We start from the raw sequence: 19025 nt of genomic DNA, 5'->3' as shown, positions 1-19025 counted from the left end.
TTTGTGAGGTGTGTTCTTCGGCTCTAAACCTTCGAAACAGACAGAATTAGCTTTTCTCCAAGTTGGACAAGTGACCACAGCAGTGGTCACCAACTCTGGTCCTGGAGATCTACCTTCCTGCAGAGCTTGGTTCCAAACACAATCTGCCACAGACACACCTGCTCTGGCTAATTAACACCTTCAGAAGTCCCTGACTGGCTGAATCCCAAGTATTATAATAAAGGATGGTTCCTCAAGGGTTCTTTAGTAAAGAAAAGAACCCTTTGCATGCTTAAAAGGTTCTTTGCATGGTGAAGTGGTTCTTCAGAGTGAAGCTTGTAACAATAGACAAACCCTTTTTGGTGCCATATAGAACCCTTTTCAAAACAGTTCTATATAGAATCATATAAACCCCATTCTTCATCAGTCTGAAGAACCCTTCCACCATGCACGGAACTCTTGCCGCAACTTTTTTAACATTGGGAAAATATTTTTCTGGAACAGCCAATAAAAAATGCAGTGCACTCTTAAAAAAGATGGTTCTTCAATGGTTCTTTAGTACAGATAATAGTTGTATATTGCACCATAAACACTCAAAGAATCCTTCGCATGATTAAAGAGTTCTTTCCATAGGAAAAGGGTTCCATAGGGAAAGGGTTCTTCAGATGGATGGAGAATGTGTTTTATATGGTTCTATATAGAACCTTTTTGAAAAGGCTTCTAAAAATCTTCTTCTATTGTAACGAGCTTGACATCATAACAATAGAAGAACCCTGAAGAACCCCCAATCTGAAGGGTTCTTCAGATTGATGGAGAATGTGTTTTATATGGTTCTATATAGAACCTTTTTGAAAAGGGTTCTAAAAATCTTCTTCTATTGTAACAAGCTTGACATCATAACAATAGAAGAACCCTTTTCAATGCTATATAGAAGTCGTTTTAAACAGATTCTGTATAGAACCATCTACAATGCATTCCCCATCAATCTGAAGACCCCTCTTGCAATGCAAAGAGCCCATTAATCATGCAAAGTGTTCCTTTGAGTGGATTTGCATGTTCTCCCTGTGCCTGTGTGGGTTTCCTCCGGGTTCTCCAGTTTCCTCCCCCAGTCTAAAGACATGCAGTTAGGCCAGTTGGACATGTTAAATTGCCCCTGGGTGTGTGTGAATGTGTCTGTCTGTCTGCCCTGTGATGGACTGGTGACCTGTCCAGGGTGTATCCTGCCTTCCGCCCAATGACCGCTGGGATAGGCTCCGGCACCCCCCTGTTATCCTGAGGGAGAAGTGGCTTAATAAGTGTGTGTGTGAGTGTTTCTTGAGTATTCCATTGAACACTCCAAAGAACCAACTTACTAAAGAACCCTTGAAGAACCATCTTTTTTAAGGGTGTAGATCAAAGGTCACTAATAGGTGGACCACAGTCCGAGTCCAGAACCAGACGCTGTCCTATGTGGACCTGGACCTATAACTGGTAAACTATGGAGAATTATTTCATTTCGACAGGTTGCTACTATTATGATTAAGATTACGAGACCCTTATTAGTCCGACAACGGGGAAATTTTACCTCCACATTTAAAACCCATCCGTGCAGTGAAACACCACATACACACTAGTGAACACACACACTAGGGGGCAGTGAGCACACTTTCCCGGAGTCGTGGGCAGCCCTATCCGCAGCGCCCGGGGAGCAGTTGGGGGTCAGGTGTCTTGCTCAAGGGCACTTCAGTCATGTACTGTCAGCTCAGGGGATCGGAACTAGTTCCCTAACCTCCAGCCCATGACTGCCCCAACCCTTTATGGTAGCTTTATGCCCGGGAGACACGCAGAGCAATCGCATGCGTTGTAAATATCATACGTGATACAACTCAGCCAATCAGATCTATGCATTACAATGAGCACTGAGACTCGAGTGAGTGGCACCACACAGGGAAGGGATGAGGCGAGAAACAGCAGTCAGAGAAGAAAGTGAGTCAGAGGGAAGTTATTTCACATGACGTGATCTAAAAAGAGAAAAGTGACCTTAAATGTTAATAAAATGTGACTGAACTGGACTTTATTTGATCTGATATTCAGTTGTCGACTGTATAAGATGTTGATATTCCTACTTGGCTACGTCAGTAAACAGTATATGGAACTGAGTCATGATACAAGTTAGACATTATGATGTTCTGGACGTTCGCTTGAGGACATTGGTACCTGTAGATCTGTAACTGGACCTTATGGAGTTTTAATGAAAGACCCCTGGTGTAGATAATGATGTGAACCATTTCATCTGGATAATTTCAACTGTTACATTCAGGATAAAAAGGGAATAAATGTTGCTTCTTTGCTGAACCAGTTAGCCTAATTCACTAGATATTTGCATTAGCATTAACTTTTATGGTGGCTGTGTTGCAATTTATGAATTTCTTTGTGTCTTAACATAAAAACGCCACAAAGATGCAAATATTGTCTTAACAAGCAGGTTGTAAATGATATTTATCAGCAGAAGCATTCTCGCTACTAATCTTGTGAATGTGTGGAATAACTGAGTGTGCTGTAGGCAGCTTTATTTATTTATTTATTTATTTATTTATTTATTTATTTATTTTCAACAATAATTGTCAAGTGATGCAAAATTATTTCATAAAACTTCCAACCTGCAAGTAGTTTTATCAAAGTTTGACTGTGTGAAGTCGGCCTGAGGGTGTCGGTGACGGTGCAGCTGCTTTTTCCACTCACATGAACCAAAGTTCAGAACTAAAGTGGATTTTCAGCGGAGAATCGCCTTTAATGTGGAAACTCAGTCCAGCTGGGCTTTACTGTGACTGCAGGTTTGTCCCCAGGGGCTTTTTCCCACCCAAACAAGAGTTCTTTATTAAAAAAAAAGTGAGTTGAACTCTAAGGGGTCCACAGTTCATCTCCTCACTCTGATAATGACAGAACTTAGAAAAAAAAAATAATAAGCACTTTTCAGAATTCTGGATAATTCTGGTGGCAGAAGTACTTACACATTTATTTCCTAGGAGTCACTGAATAGCTGAAGGTATATATACTGAATAATTCATTGTAGTTACTCAGAATATCTGTAATGTTGTCATATTATGTAATATTTGATCATTTCTATATTGGACGAAGTCTACTATTTTTGTCTCATTTGTTTAATTTGGTGCTCCTTTTCTACTTTTAGAAAAAATCTGATGAAGTTTTAGGTCAAATTTATGCAGGAATCTGGAAAATTATGAAGGGTTCACAAATGTTCAAGCACCACTTTATATATTTCAAAGTAGTTACTGAATAATTCATAATAGGTCCTGAATAATTGAGAGTTAATGAATAATTAATTGTATATATTGAATAACTCAGGGAGATACTGAATAATTCAAAAGGAGTTCATCAATATTACAGTAGATACTGAATAAATCATAATAGATATTGAATAATTCATAGTAGATATCAAATAATTCATAGTAGATGCTGAATAATTCATAGCATATAATGATCAAATCATAATACAGATTGAATAATTTATAGTAGACATTGAATAATTCATAGGAGATACTGAATAATTCATAGTAGATGTGAATAAGTCATAGTAGATACTGAATAATTCATAATAGGTGCTGAATAATTCATAGTAGATATTGAATTATTCATAGTAGATGCTGAATAATTCATACTAGGTACTAAATTGTTGCTAGTTCAAGAATAGTTAATTGAACAGTTCAAAGAAATTATTAAATAATCCATAATAGATAGTGAATAATTAACTGTAGATATTAAATAATTCATATGACCTTGTTTCACTCTGTGAATCTCCCTGACTGTGTTGGCTCCAGCAGAGCTGTGGAGAGATGGTCAGTGTTCAGTGTAAATCTATGCATTCCATACTGCTGACTCGACTCAGTGGCATTTTAGAGTCCACTTCACCTGTATTTGCTCAGGTGTTTTGTCCTACCTTGCTTACATGACTTTGTTTGTCCCTTGTCCCTCTAGTTTATATTTGTCTTATAGAAAATTTGCTGAGTTAATTTGGTCTTCCTCTGTGTTTGTTTATGTGTTTTATTTTTGCCTGGTTTTCTTTGTTCTTACTCTTCATTATGAATATCTCTGGCCTCACCTCTGCTGCTCAGCTCTTACACTCCATCAAATGCACCCAGCATTATTGCCTCCATGGTAACACCCAAACTCTAAATTTGCACTTGTGAAAATAACTATTTTGTTTTAAAAATGTCTTTTTAATTTCTTTAAAACCTAAATCTTTCAACTTCACTTCACTTTTCACTTGCAATGAGGCTGCATCCCTGTCCCTCATGGCCACATGGTGAGCAGTTAGATCCCACTGCTTTGAAGTAAATGTGTCCCAAAGTCTGAAAGTCAGTGAGGAACTTTTAAGAATCGCCATATTTTCTGAAGTTCAGCCCTTTTTAGTGTTTTAATGTAAAATATGGTGATTTTCGGTGTGAACAGCTGTTCATAGCTGAGTTTCTGAGCTCAAAATGAGCTGAAACGGTCACTACTGACACATTTGGTCCAGTTTGGTCGAGATAGGACTTATTTGGAATGCTCAATGTTTAGTTTTAATAAAATAATCATAATTAAGGTTTAGAGTCACTCAGAGCAGAAGGGTTTTAGTCTAAAGTCCAAGATCAGCTAAAATCACAAATGTGTTTCAGCTCAGACTCGGAACCAGTTCAGCAGAATAACTCATGTAACACACAGTACAGTGTAAAAGTCAGAGACCCGCCTTCATTTATTTAGTTTCCAGTTATAAACAGAAATGATCAGGGATGACTGTGTGACCGGGCCAGTGGGGCCAGGACTGACTGACTGTGAGGGGCCTTGGGGGGCTCAGACCACAAAGCCTGAGGCAAGTCAGAGACTAAGGAAATCAAAAGCAGTTGTAAAAGCGATAGTAATGAATAGCCCTTGAATAGAGGTGGGCAATATGACAGTATTTTATGATTATCATGATTTTTGTAATTGTAATGAATATATGCTTTTCTGGTCATAACATGATATCATCAATACTCATCACTGACCCACTGCATGTTTCATTAGAGATTTAGTTTAGTTTGATTTATTGGAGTTTGGTGTCTGAAATGCTGAATAAGAATCACTGTGTTATGGCAGTTTTTAAAAAATATGGCACTATTAGTCTTTTATGTGTATCAAAATATTTCGTATGTAGAATGAATGGTGGAAATATCATGATATGAAATTTTGCCAATAGCATCATCCACCCCTGTGCTTGAAAATACACAAATGACTACTGAAACCGTCATTACTGAGACACTCGGGAACAAGTTGGGTAGAGCTCTGATTGTTTTGGTAGTGGCGAGATGGAATTAGTGTTAATAAAATAAATATTATTATGGTATAGGGTCACTCAGGGGAAAAGGATATTAGTCTAAATTCGGAAATCAGCTGAAATCATACATGTGGAGAGAGCATCACTGGGCACCTATAACAGGACAATGATCCTAAACATACCTCAAACTCCACTATGAGCTACTTGAAGATGCACAAGTTAAAGCTCTTAATGTCTCTCACAGCCTCCTGAAAATCTGTGGGTAGATGTTAAACAGATATGGCAGAAGTAGCAGCATTTTTCGAGAAAGAGTGGGCCAAAATTCCTAAAGTAAGACTAGAAAGACTCTTAGCTGGCTGTAAAAACCTTTTGCAAGCTATGACATATTAGATTTTGCATGTTTGTTTGAAACTAGAATAAGTTCAACACGTCTAATTAAACTAGAGAAAGTGCTGACTAAGAGCAGATGTGTTAGAACATTAACCAGCGTCAATGAACACTAATCAAGCTTTACAGGGGAACTCTACCATTTAATTATGTAGAAATGTTTAAAAATTGGTTAAGATGTAAACAGAGCGGTTCAGAGTGGTTTGGTGTGAAATGCTCTGTTCTAGAGTCAGAGCTGTTCACAGTGGTGGTGGTAGGAACCAGACGTCCCCCTCTAAAAGCTCCTCACAGAAAGTTCCTACATGAAATGGTTCTGAATTCACTGCCTGATGACTGAGACGCTGTTTTATGATAGTTTAGAGAACTTCAACTCCATTTATGGTGGAGGGAGACATGCAGGGTGCTGTGTGGCAAAATAGTCCCCAAAGAAAACTGATTATTCCAGATTTTCCATCATCAACATTCCATATAAGCTCAGAAGACTCATGTAGGTTCTCTGGTGGTTCTGGATGGTAAATAAAATGCCTATAGCTGTGTTGTAGTCATGACGACGACTGGATTCTATCACCACCACTGTAAAGACGTCTGAACCATTTCATACCAAACCCACTCTGAACTGCTCTGATTACATCACACACACTGAACTATGGCAGAATTTTGGAAGAATCAGGGGAATTCCCCTTTTTGTCCAGACATGAAATTTTACTTTCTCACCTCAAAAACAGATTTCGTTACAAAACATGTCACTGTTTCACACAAAGTCTTCAAGCTTCTGTGAGCTCAGGAGGGGAGTGGGTTTGATCTTAAGCAAATAACGCAGAATTACACTCACCGGCCATTTTATTAGGTACACCTTGCTAGTAGAAGGCTGGACCCCTTTTGCCTTCAGAACTGCCTTAATTCTTTCAGACTTTCAACAAGGTGTTGGAAACGTTCCTCAGAGATTTTGGTTGGTTATTTGAGTTACTGTTGCCTTTCTATGATCTCAAACCAGTCTGCCCATTCTCCTCTGACCTCTCACATCAACAAGGCATTTTCGTCCACACAACTGCCGCTCACTGGATATTTCCTCTTTTTCGGACCGTTCTCTGTAAACCCTAGAGATGGTTGTGTGTGAAAATCCCAGTAGATCAGCAGTTTCTGATACTCAGACCAGCCCGTCTGGCACCAACAACCACGCCACGGTCAAAGTCCCTTAAATCCCCTTTCTTCCCCGTTCTGATGCTCGGTCTGCGCTTCAGCAAGTTGTCTTGACCACCTCTACATGCCTAAATGCATTGAGTTGCTGCCATGTGATTGGCTGATTAGCTATTTGTGTTAACAAGCAACTGAACAACCTAATAAAGTGGCCAGTGAGTGTATGTGTTCTGCAATGAAAAGTGGGCCAAAATTTCTAAAATAAGAAAGACAGACTGTAAGCTGGCTATGAAAAGCTTTTGCAAGCTCTGGCTACTGCCAGGTTAATCACAGATAAGGTAACTGTGTATAAACGCTGGCAGAAAAGCATATTTTTTAAACAGTTTGCTGTAGACGTGTTTATGTCTTTTCACTTCAGAAATCAATGCATACAGCAATGCTGTAGATCTGCGGCTGCAATGTGAAGCTAAAGAATCAAACACGTCGAGGCCGATTGATTCCTGGGCTACATTCAGGGAAAGCTGTGTAAATTAGTTTTCCGGCTGAACTATTGCTTTAACACTGATGAAGTTCTTGTCCACCATCGGTCAGTTCAGTATGACCGGCTGGTTTTCTTGGCCTTGTGTTTAGCCCCTCTAGGGACACAAGAAGAATGACTCTATTGATTTCCTCCCAGACTCCTCCAGCAGAGGGACGGCATTGGGGTACAGTGTGTTTACCTCCTGTCCACTACTAATGATCTATCACTGAGAAAACCAGCCGGACATCTTCAGCATCTCAGATCATTTGTAGCTTACGACTGCGGTCAGGTGTGGTTCAGGAAGGTCCATGCACTTCAGGAAAGTTTTGACGGATTTGCATTTTTCAGACGCCAATACTTTTACTTCTACTTGAGTTCAATTTCAGTCATTTCAGTCATTAATCTTGTGCTCGCTATGGCAGCACATATACTAAAATTGGATCGATACAGAGAAGATTAGCATGGCCCCTGCGAAAGGATGACACGCAAATCCGTGAAGCGCTCCATATTTTTGGGGGCAGTCGTGGGCTGGAGGTTAGGGATCTGGCCCTGTGACCGGAAGGTTGCCGGTTTGATCCCCAGGGCCGACAGTCCATGACTGAGGTGTCCTTAAACAAGACACCTAACCCCCAACTGCTCCCCGGGCGCCGTGGATAGAGCTGCCCACCGCTCCGGGCAAGTGTGCTCACTGCCCCCTAGTGTGTGTGTTCACTAGTGTGTATGTGGTGTTTCACTTCACGGATGGGTTAAATGCGGAGGTGGAATTTCCCCGGCTGTGGGATCAAAAAAGTATCACTTAATCTTAATCTTAAAGTTTGAGCTCCTAATGATCTTTTTGGTTTTTGGTTTAATTTCATCCTGTTGTGGTGGTTCAGCTGCTGTTCTGCTTCACTGTCGATCATCTCTCTCACTTTGAAGCTTGGTATTTTATTTTAGACCAAAAGGATCTAAAAAAAAGGTGAAGATCAGAGCTAAACTTCAGTTCCTATAGGGATTTTTACTCTGCAGTGTCTGGTTGCACCAGTTTACTAAGTTCAGGTTTATGCATCACGTCCAAACGAGTTAACATTGAGTTTAATTTTAAACGTCCACTTTTCTGTCCTCCATAGGAGTCACTGGTGTTACTGATCCTCATTGGTGTTCCACATAATAAAGGAAACACCAGAGACGTTTTTAATGAACAATGTATGCTACAGACCATCAAACCACACGCTGTCCATCACGGAACATCCACTAAAATATGGAATTTAGTCCATTTGTGTTCTATTTTTTCACAGTGACCTCAGAATAAAGTCAGTCACACCAGTGACGTCAGCTAAAGGCTTCATATGAGATCATGAGCTGAATGAGAAAATCTCTGAGAACTGAGAGACACAGTGGACTCACCACGAGCTTTTCTTTATAAAATAATAAAAGCAAATTGAATAAAGGAAGACTCCGATCAGGCGAGTATAAAAAAATTGAAATATTAACAACAGAAATACATAAAGAATATACTAATAAAAAATAATAAAACAGGTCATTAAAACATAGTTAAAATGAAAAGGTTAATAAAATCAAACCAAAATAAAACAAGAGGAGAATAAGATCAAAAAAATAATTAAAATGACAAATGATAACACAATAATTATAAATATAAAATAATTAATTAAATAATTGGTCATTGAAATAAGAAAAAGAATATGAATAATAATGGATAAACCAACAAATAAATCATGAAATAAAGAAAATAGGACAAAAATCAGGTAAACCAGTGTGAGGCACAGTGGAGGTGGTTAGAGAGCAGAAGTTTAAAATGACCGAGTGACGCCAGCGAGCCGTGCCTTAGTGTGTTCTGTAGTGAGTTCCAGCTCGCTGTGGTTTCCCTCAGCTCTAATCATCGCCCTGGTTTAAGCTCTGAGCATGAAGCTGTGGCTGTGTCAGTCAGCCAGAAACCATCATTTAAAAAGCTGCGTATTCGGTTTCTCAGAGAAATATTAAAGACTGAACAGACCGCAGATGTAGAGCATTGACTTTATTCAGCTTAACCTGTTAAAACCATCATATTTCCATAGCAGCAGGTTTACTGATCGGTTCTGATCATGTTATTGTCATGTTAAAGCGACGTACAGATTAGTTTAGCAGAAGGATCATTCTAACTAGTGAAACTGAGGACTCAGTGAAGACTTTACACACAAACCTGAGCATAAACAAGTAGGCAAACATGGTGCAACCCAGTCCAGCTTCTTAGCTGAATCTTCTATTCCACCTTAAATGGAACATGAGGAAGCTGCACCACAGAATCAGCACCGTTTAAGGTAGAATGGAGAATTCTACTAAGAAACCAAGTTCAGCCTCGTAGTTTGTGTTTTTTAAAGGAGAAACGAGATGAAACCAGTGATTCAGAGCGGTTTGGTGTGAAATGGTCCAGAGAGGAAAAGGACTGTCCGGATAGTTATCAGCGCAATTTTTAAAAGCCAGCATCTCTGATGGTATGTGGGGTGTTAGTGCCCATGGCAGGGGTAACTTGTACATCTGTGAAGGCACCATTAATGCTGAAAGGTACATACAGGTTTTGGAGCAACATATGCTGCCATCCAAGCAACGTCTTTTTCAGGGACGTCCTGCTTATTTCAGCAAGACAATGCCAAGCCACATTCTGCACGTGTTACAACAGTGTGGCTTCGTAGTAAAAGAGTGTGGGTACTAGACTGGCCTGCCTGCAGTCCAGACCGGTCTCCCATTGAAAATGTGTGGCGCATTATGAAGCACAAAATACGACAGCGGAGACCCCGGACTGTTGAGCAACTGAAGTTGTACATCAAGCAAGAATGGGAAAGAATTCCACCTACAAAGCTTCAACAATTAGTGTCCTCAGTTCCCAAACGCTTATTGAGTGTTGTTAAAAGGAAAGGTGATGTAACACAGTGGTAAACACGCCCCTGTCCCAACTTCTTTGGAATGCGTTGCAGGCATCAAATTCAAAATGAGTGAATATTTGCAAAAAACAATAAAGTTTATCAGTTTGAACATTAAATATCTTGTCTTTGTAGTGTATTCAATTGAATATAGTTTGAAAAGGATTTGCCCATCATTGTATTCTGTTTTTATTTAAGTTTTACACAACGTCCCAACTTCATTGGAATCGGGGTTGTAGAAGCACATATCTCCGTGACTTCATATGTTCAGAGGCCCATCGTTTAACAGCACTGTAAAAAATTGCTGTAAATTAACAGCTGATTTTCAACAGTATTATCCTGTTATACATAAAAAACAGCTCTTTACCGTAAAATAAATTGTGGCTGTATATTAACGGCCAGTTTTGACGGTATTATCCAGTTATTTCTTAAAACAGCAATTACCTGTAAAACTAATGTATTTCAGAATATGATATCTAGCTGGTGTGGCTAGCTGGTAGCAATTCCTCGTGTTCAAGCCTTTGATTTTCATCCATCCCCATCTCTTACATTAGTACAAGGCTTTACATTTGGTTTATCAGGTTATATAAAGTTCATATCAAACATTTCAAACCGACTAGATTATTTTTTTGTAAAGAGGCTGCGTTTTTGGGGGTGCTTTCCTTCAAGCTGGCTTTCTCTCCACCGCAACATTGAAAAAGGAAAGTTTCCTTTTTATTATTATCTATTTATTAGTGAATATATCAAAAGCTTGTCTTTGCTGTATTTTATTTTCAAGCTCAAGAGCTTGTTAACCTTAGTTTGCAGAGAGAGGGGGTGTTTGAAAATTAGCAAGCTAGGTTAGGCTAAGTTGTTTTTAGCCCTTTCGCTCTGCGTTTACTTTTATGGAGTTAGTAGTCTCCCGAATTTCCACATTAGCAAAAATAAGCCAATATTACCCACCTATGGAGCAGAAATGTAATAATATAATCATATTGGTTCATGCTTTTCAATATTTGGAAGTCTGTTTGCTATCTGAACATCTCCGATGCCGTGAGCAGAGAGAGAACTCCTAGGCCATTTGGACGTTTGAATTTTTATGTTTTTCCATTCATGTTTTTTCTTGAGTATTTACAAAATTTGCACAAAAAACCCCCAAAACTGGTGGATAGAAAACCAACTACTGGATGTGATGCTAGTGTAATTCTGCAATTTAAAAAAAAGAACTGTAATTGACAATTTTGCTTGCGACTTAGCTTTAGCGTTGCTTGGTTTTATTTGCCAACATGCTACCTTGTCATATCTGCGGGCATAAATCTAAAGACATAGTGGCTTATGTAAAACATATGAGACTGCACAGCAGTGTCCCTAATGTAGTATTTCAGTGTTGCATGGCTGATTGCAGTAGGACCTTCAGAAAAGTTGCAGCTTTGAAATCACATATTTACCGACATCATAAGGAACAAGTAATGGAGCCTAGATTGAGCCTTGCAGCAAACTTAACTTGCCATGTTGACTTTTGTAGTGCCACATGTGATTCTTTGACACTGTTTTATTCTCATCTTAAAATGCATATCAAAGAGGGACGAACTGTTGCATGTCCTTTTAAGCATTGTGATAAAACATTTACTGTATTATCATCATTTACCTCTCACATGTCTAGGCGACATAAAAAATGTGCAGAAAGAAGTTTAATTGACTCTATTACTACTACAGGAGTGCTATCTGGAGCTGGTGCCTCTCAGAATAGTGACAGCGATTTGCAGTGTAATATGCAGACTGATGCTTGTGACAGTTATGAAGAACTGGACATCAGTCCAGAAAACATTGAAAATGACTTGTTTTTGAAAAATCTGGCTCTGTTTTATCTTAAATTACAAGCAAAATTATTGCTTCCATCATCTGTCATTCAGACAATCATTGAAGATATGCAGTCAATACACAATGTCAATCAGTCACATTTACTTTTTAAGCTGAATGAAAAGTTAGTTACACTTGGGGTTCCAGAGGCTACCATAAACACTGTGATTAATGATCTGAAAGCAGCAGATCTCTTTGGGGCATGCAATAGTCAAACATTAAAAACGGATCAGCGAAGAAAGACAGTGTTCAAGAATAGCTTTCATTATGTGGAGCCAATTCCAGTTTGTCTAGGAAAGAAAGATGCAGGGAAAGAGTGTTTTGCCCAGTATGTCCCAGTAAAACAAACAATTGAGGCTCTTTTTCAGTGCACATCTGTAAGGGAACAGTATCATAAAGTACATGGACGTAGCCAGTTAAAGGAGGTTATCAAAGATGTGTGGGATGGCGAAAACATTACTGAAAAATTCCTTGAAGTAGGTAAGTCATCATTAGGCTTAATCCTTTATCAGGATGCTTTCGAAGTTGTAAACCCTCTGGGGTCTGCAAGGAAAAAGCATAAAATACTTGCCATATACCTGACACTTGCAGACCTGTTGCCGCACAACAGGTCTAGCACTGATCAGATGCAACTTGTACTTCTCTGTCGAGAGCAAGATTTCAAGTTTTTTGGTCAAAAAGTGGTCTTGAGGTGTTTGGTGAATGACCTTAAAGACCTTGAGAATAATGGCATAGTTTTGCCAGATGGACAAGTCTGCAAAGGAATCTTGCGTGCCATCGCTGGTGACAACCTTGGATCACACAATATTGGAGGTTTTCTTGAAAATTTCAGTGGAAGCACATACTTCTGCAGATACTGTGACATTGACAAAGTTAAATTTCATACGGATCCCCTCTTCAGAGCTACATCTCGCACAGCACAGTCATACAAAGAGCATGTTGAGAACCTTGGAGGTGGTTCAGTTCATAGCGGAGGCATCAAATGTGATTCTCTGTTCAATGAGCTGTCTTTCTTCCATGTATGTCAGCCAGGGTTACCTCCATGTCTGGGGCATGATTTGTTTGAAGGTGTTGTTTCCTCTGATCTTGCATTATACATTCAGCATCTTGTCACTGTTGACAAACAGTTTACTTACCTTGAGTTAAACCGAAGAATAACCCAGTTTAAATATCTAGGTTATGATGCAAGTGACAGACCTTGTGAGGTGAACCAAGGGAGTGATAAACTTGGTGGAAATGCTGTACAAAATTGGTGTTTTTTGAGATTGTTACCAGTGCTAATTGGTGATAACATTGAATCTCCTGATGAGAATCAAGTGTGGCAACTAGTTTTACTACTAAGAGAAATTGTTGCACTTGTTTGTGCACCAGCCATTTCCACAGGCCAGATAGGGTATTTGCGAGTTCTTATTGATGAATATTTGCATTTCCGGAAAAATGTTTTTCCTGATCATCGACTGAAACCCAAGCACCACTATCTGAGCCATTATCCAGAGCTCATTATCCATTTCGGACCACTTATTCGTTTGTGGACTCTCAGATTTGAGAGCAAGCACATGTATTTCAAACAATGTGCAAGAAAATTGCATAATTATAAAAACTTGTGCTCAACACTTGCAGAGAGACATCAACTTTTACAGGCATTTCTTAGTGCTGGAAATCTTTTCCCACCTACTTTTGCAGTTGACAGGGCCGCAGAGTTTTTTCTAAATGACTACAATGATGCTATCAGGGAATCTGTGTCAAGTTATGATTTTCAGCCTGCAAATACTTTGATTGCTCATGAAGCAAGTGTGAAAGGCACAAAATACAGAAAGAATATGCATGTTATTATTGGTGAGGGCAGTGAGGGGCTTGAGATTGGAAAGATTGTCAAGATAGTACTCCACAATAATTCAGAAGTATATTTCATCACTGAAAAGCATAAGGCATTGTATATCCATAACATGGGTATTTTCTGTTTAACACCAATTCAGAGATGCTATTGTTGTATTAATCTGGACAGTCTACTTGATTATTACCCTTTGCCTGAATACAAAATGCATGGCATGACAATTGTAGTGCTTCATCATTCCTTCCTCTCACCATAGGAACAATGACGACCATGTTTGAAGAGTTGAAGGCGATTATCCTGAGGGCTCTGCCAACTATTGATGAAAACACTGTTCAGAAGTTGATAAACCAGCTACAAACCTCTGGGTTGGAATCAATAGATGACCTTAAATATGTAAGGCAAGAAGACATTGCTGACCTGCTTCCCATCATTCAACAGCGCAAGCTACTGGATGCATTTAAAATGGGTAATTGGTGAGCTTATTTGGTAGAAAATTAAAGTTTGGGATTTATGCAATAAAGTGAATACTGTGAGGAGACCACAAGACTAAATGTAACACTGATTACCAGAAAGGATCAGATTCTGTAGGTTCTAACTCTACTAAATTTATTGCATGGGCACCAAAAATGTTTGTATGTCTATCATAAAACTGATATAATTAAAAACAGTAATTGTTCATTATACATAGGATATATGTGTGTGTATATCTAAATCTGTCATGTATGCCAATGGAATTTTGCTCCCTAATATCTGATGCATATATTTGTATGACTTTCAGAAACAGAAATCATTACTTTGAATCTCCAGATTGAGCCTACAGCCACCTCCCCAGGAAGCAGCGTTTTGTCTTCACTGCCGTGCTCCACTCAATCCAGTGTAAGGATGAGTACTTCAACAGGGTCCAGTAGCCAAGAAAACTGTGAGCCACCCTCCCTCATAAGAAAGGCATGGACAGAAACCTTCCAGGTTCCATGGAATCTTATGCCTGTCGAGGTTCAAACAGCCATCTCTGAAGGTAAGAGACCTTCACCTGCAGCAAGACGGCAGATGGTTAGAGTGCTGGCAGATGAAATGAGGAAGTATGACTTAAACCCTACACGCTCACAATGTCTCAGTGTTTGCCGAAGCATCATCCATCAGTACCCCAAGAGTTTTGCAGATCAACGTGAAAATGGTCAATTATTAGGTGGTGGCTATACTTCACTTTTAATTCAACTCAAAACCAGAATTGAAAACCTCAATCGTACCAGCAGCTTTAGGCAACACCGTACTTCAGACCTTGGTGGTAAAAGAGGCCCTACTGACATATATGGGTGTACCAGATTCCAGCCTGACCTCCCTCCAGAGGAGACTAATGACACAGTGGAGGTGAAACGACAAAAGTTGGAGGACATATATGGTCAGGAAGGTGTAAAAGGTAGTGAGAGATCAGAAGTAAAGCAGCTTATGGAAACCACTTTCTGCCTCCAGCGTTGCCATATAAATGCACTGCCAGCACCAGCTATTGCAGACATAAGGGACAAATGGCCATACCTCTTCACCCAAAAAGGCCTCTATGCGCATTTTGAGCTTTTAACTGATATCAACGTGCTCCGTGCACTTGAATTCAGTATGGAGGAGTGTGGAAAAAATATTGTGGAATTCTTTAAGAGCAAACCCACGAATGACAAAGTTCAAGCAGTTCTGTCTGAAGATGATGTTGAGTTGTCCCTCCGTGTCATCCAGCTTCTGATGGCTCACTTTGAAGAGAGCATCGAGGGACTAGTCCTTTTTGAAAATGTAAGGTTTTTATATAAATGTATACATGCATGTATGTATGAATGTGTTTCTATGATCCTTGTTCTGCCTAAACAATTAAAAATAACATTCACATGTGTTGTAGTCGTTTGCCACTGCAGCTGACTTGGAGAGCATGCTCACCCTACCGGCAACTCCTCGGTTGCTGCTGCTTCGTATGTTTATAAAGAATTTATATCAACCAACAAAAATTGTATTTTGTCAAAATGATCAAAATATCTCTGCTGCCAGTGGTTAACTCTTTATCTGTTTTGTTTCAGGTGAGAAAACATCCGGCCGTATTGAGCACTGGATGGTCAGTCTTGAGGGACACATCATCTGTGAGGGCATACAGCCAACTTTCTTGACCGGTCTTGCTGCTGTGTTTTCTACATTCTACAGCTTCAATCTTCAATATCAAGAAGAAGCCGCATGTACACTCGAATTCATTCAAAGGTATTGTTTTCACACTTATTTCACAACTATGATTGATAAAACTGGTAAGGCTTAACATAGTCCAGTACTATAAAATATGTGATATGTAAATATGTTGTATAAGAACAAATAGACAGAATGCCTATGCTAGTGGGTCACCATTGTTGCATTGTTACCTGTGCTAGGTTCTTGGTTCACTGAATGAGCAACAAGCTAAAAGTCTCTTCCATTTAACTTTTTCAGTTGTATCCATGTGTTACTCCTGCCATTTCTCACTCAATGGAGGGCCCAAAGTATACAGTTTATTGCAACCTCTTGACCACTCTTGCAACGTGCAATTGTTTTGATTTAATTATTTATAATTAATGATTTATCTATGTTATTTTGTGTTTTAAGTGTTGTTGCAACAACTTAACGAAATGACAATTTTCAAATTTAATTTGGTTTATATTACATGATTTAACTGTATAGGACATGTACACTACATCAAGGCTTAAGTCTTAACAGCAGATCAGGTGTGTTAGATTAGTGTTTGAAATAAATTTGATGAGATCTTAGACAATAGTCACCCTGTTTTAGTTATTAACTGTGTAATCTGGTTAGCATAAACATTTTGATTCCTTCATATGATCTATCAATTGTTATAAGCTTGACATCTTAAGGATAGCAGAACCATTTTTGATGTTATCTGTAATCATTGTCAAAAAGGTTTTATACAGAACCATACACAACAAATTATCCATCAATCTGTGAACAATTTCATTATGCAAAGAACCATCTAAGCGTGCAAATAGTTCTTTGAGTGTTCATGGTTCTATATAGAAACATTGTTTTACTAAAGAATTCTTGAAAAAACATTTGAAGAGTATAATTTTTGTAGCTTAAAACACAGTTGCGTTACAAGATGTTACTTTTGCACAACATCTCAAGCTTACTCTATAATTTTTCAGACGCTTTGTGGGAATAAACCCAGAGAGGGGCACAAAGGCTGGACGGGGCAAAGTGCCGTCGAAGAAAACTGGCAGAGTCATCCATAAGAAAATAACAACAGTCAATCGCAACGTCTCCACTCTCTTGAGGAAGCTTGTGGACTTTGAGTGGGATTTCATATAAGTCAGTGAGCTCACACAGTCACTCACATGACACCCTATTGCTCTCTCACCTACATTCATTACTGTCAACAGCCATTACTGGCTGTTTTGAATTGTTATACTTGTATACTGCACCATATGCTGTACACTGAATTTACACTGTACACTGTTTACAGTATAATATCCATTTAGCTTATGTGGCACATATGATCGGCTATATAGTCACATGACTCTCAGATAATACCAGTATTAGCAAGGTGAAATTTACAAGTATTTATACTGGCATTCTTTCCTTGATTTTGATAATGTAGCATTTTGGTCATCAATGTCTGTGACACAGCTTGATACCTGAGAACACGAATTTGGTTTTGATAATATGGCAGCTACAGTTTTTAGTTTGTTTTCTTCATTTATTTATGTTTTTTTTATTTGCTGTAAGTTCTATAAGCTGAATATTTTGTCACAGACTGATTATAGAAAATGGGGAAAAAAATTTGTTTATGCTGATATTGTATTCAAAGAGAAACTTGAGAATACTTGCTGTATGTTCTTATGCCTAAATGCTTTTCTTTGTTGAAATTATATTTTCTTGTGTGAAAAATATTCAAATATATCACAAGTGGAATCAAAACTTTATTTACAATAAACGAACAAGTGTTGTGCAAGACATACCGTTTTTGTTTCATTGCTAAAGTCACATGATTGAAAATGCCATGTTAACTGTCTTCACTATGATGGAACAAATTGCTGTTTTGGAAAGACAAGCAGTAAAAAAATGTTGTTTACATTACAGGAAATATCTGTAGCTATACCTGTCATGAAAGGTAATGAACTAAATTTTTACAACAGTATAATACCGTTAATTTAAGGATATCACACTGTAAAAGTACAAAATTACAGTTATTTATAAAAAACAGTATTTAACCGTACATTTTTACTACAGTATGATACCGTTAATTTAACAGTAAGTTCCTGGCAACCCTGCTGCCAGTTCTTTACCGTTTTTTTACAGTGAAATTTTTTACAGTGAGGGAACACAAACAAATCAATTCTGTCAATATCTGTGCAACATAACGCTGCTGTCAGAATAAAACCTTGTATCTACAAATTGCCACCTTTACAGGAGAAGGAGAAAACCAACATTACTTTCAATGTACGTCAATGGAACCAGAACTTTTTACAAGTCATTTTGGGCCATTTCTTTTGGTCCATTCATCATGAAATGTACATACAATATAAAAAGCAACAATCTTTTTCAAATTAAATCAAAAACTGAACATTGACAAAAACGGAGATACAAGGTTTTGTGCCGACAACAGCGATATAATGATCCACTGCCTGAAGAAGAGATGAACTCTGTTCATATCTGACGAATGGGCCTGGTTTAGACGTAAACCCTCGCTTGAACGGTGCTCAGAAATGTGTCCTCTTACATTCGGTTGAATTACTGACTTCTAGTCCAGTGAAACAAATAGAGAAACTGTGTGGAAAGTCCAGCTTCTTAACTTTCAACCCACACTTGTGTTTGTAGAAGGGGAGAGATTTTAGATTTTACTGCCCACGTTATTTTTTAATGGCAAGAACCAGAATCTTACCAGCATGAACCTCTCAAGAAAGCACAGAGCTACACAAGATATTTGAGTCCAGCTGCTCTAGTTGTCCACAAAATCCAACTAGATGACGAACTGCTGGTTCTGCCACAGTGAAAAAAATGATAGATGAGTTATGAAAATGTCTGTATTTAAACTAGACTACTAAAGATGGTTCTTCAAGGGTTCTTTAGTAAAGACAAGGGTTCTATACAGAACTCATAGAACACTCTGCAGGCTTAAAGGGTTCA

The 19025-nt window shown here is 38.6% G+C and overlaps 1 protein-coding gene and 1 non-coding gene across 7 annotated transcripts; both read left to right on the top strand.

Annotated features, from left to right (window-relative positions):
* The first annotated feature begins 7719 nt into the window (after window positions 1-7719).
* On the top strand, window positions 7720-7826 carry LOC119265820. The gene has a single exon (XR_005131752.1). It is a non-coding gene; the product is annotated as a U6 spliceosomal RNA (small nuclear RNA).
* A 2741-nt stretch (window positions 7827-10567) lies between these two features.
* LOC108442257 lies at window positions 10568-17852 on the top strand. Of its 6 annotated transcripts, none has more exons than XM_037546637.1 (6): window positions 10568-10911; window positions 14140-14349; window positions 14662-15662; window positions 15766-15835; window positions 15941-16115; window positions 17045-17852. In XM_037546637.1, the coding sequence occupies exons 2-6, from the start codon at window positions 14145-14147 to the stop codon at window positions 17205-17207; spliced, it is 1614 nt and encodes a 537-aa protein (XP_037402534.1). In that variant the 5' UTR covers window positions 10568-10911; window positions 14140-14144; the 3' UTR covers window positions 17208-17852. The 6 variants fall into 6 exon arrangements, with proteins under 6 accessions (XP_037402534.1, XP_037402532.1, XP_037402536.1 ...); XM_037546635.1 differs by lacking the exon at window positions 10568-10911 and adding an exon at window positions 10937-12529; XM_037546639.1 differs by lacking the exon at window positions 10568-10911 and having other exon boundaries at window positions 13642-14349; window positions 14691-15662.
* Window positions 17853-19025: the final 1173 nt, after the last annotated feature.

This window comes from Pygocentrus nattereri, chromosome 17 (assembly GCF_015220715.1).
Source record: "Pygocentrus nattereri isolate fPygNat1 chromosome 17, fPygNat1.pri, whole genome shotgun sequence".
Classification (NCBI taxonomy): Eukaryota; Metazoa; Chordata; class Actinopteri; order Characiformes; family Serrasalmidae; genus Pygocentrus; species Pygocentrus nattereri.
The sequence above is the reverse complement of the archived record's forward strand: the minus strand, read 5'-3'. Positions and strand labels throughout refer to the sequence as shown.

Coding starts and splice junctions, on each gene's coding strand:
- LOC108442257 (XM_037546635.1), top strand. CDS start 11,476: ATGCTACCTTGTCATATCTGCGGGCATAAATCTAAAGACATAGTGGCT. Junction 12,530..14,139: donor TGAAAAATTCCTTGAAGTAG/GTAAGTCATCAT, acceptor CTCTCACCATAG/GAACAATGACGACCATGTTT. Junction 14,350..14,661: donor ACTGGATGCATTTAAAATGG/GTAATTGGTGAG, acceptor TATGACTTTCAG/AAACAGAAATCATTACTTTG.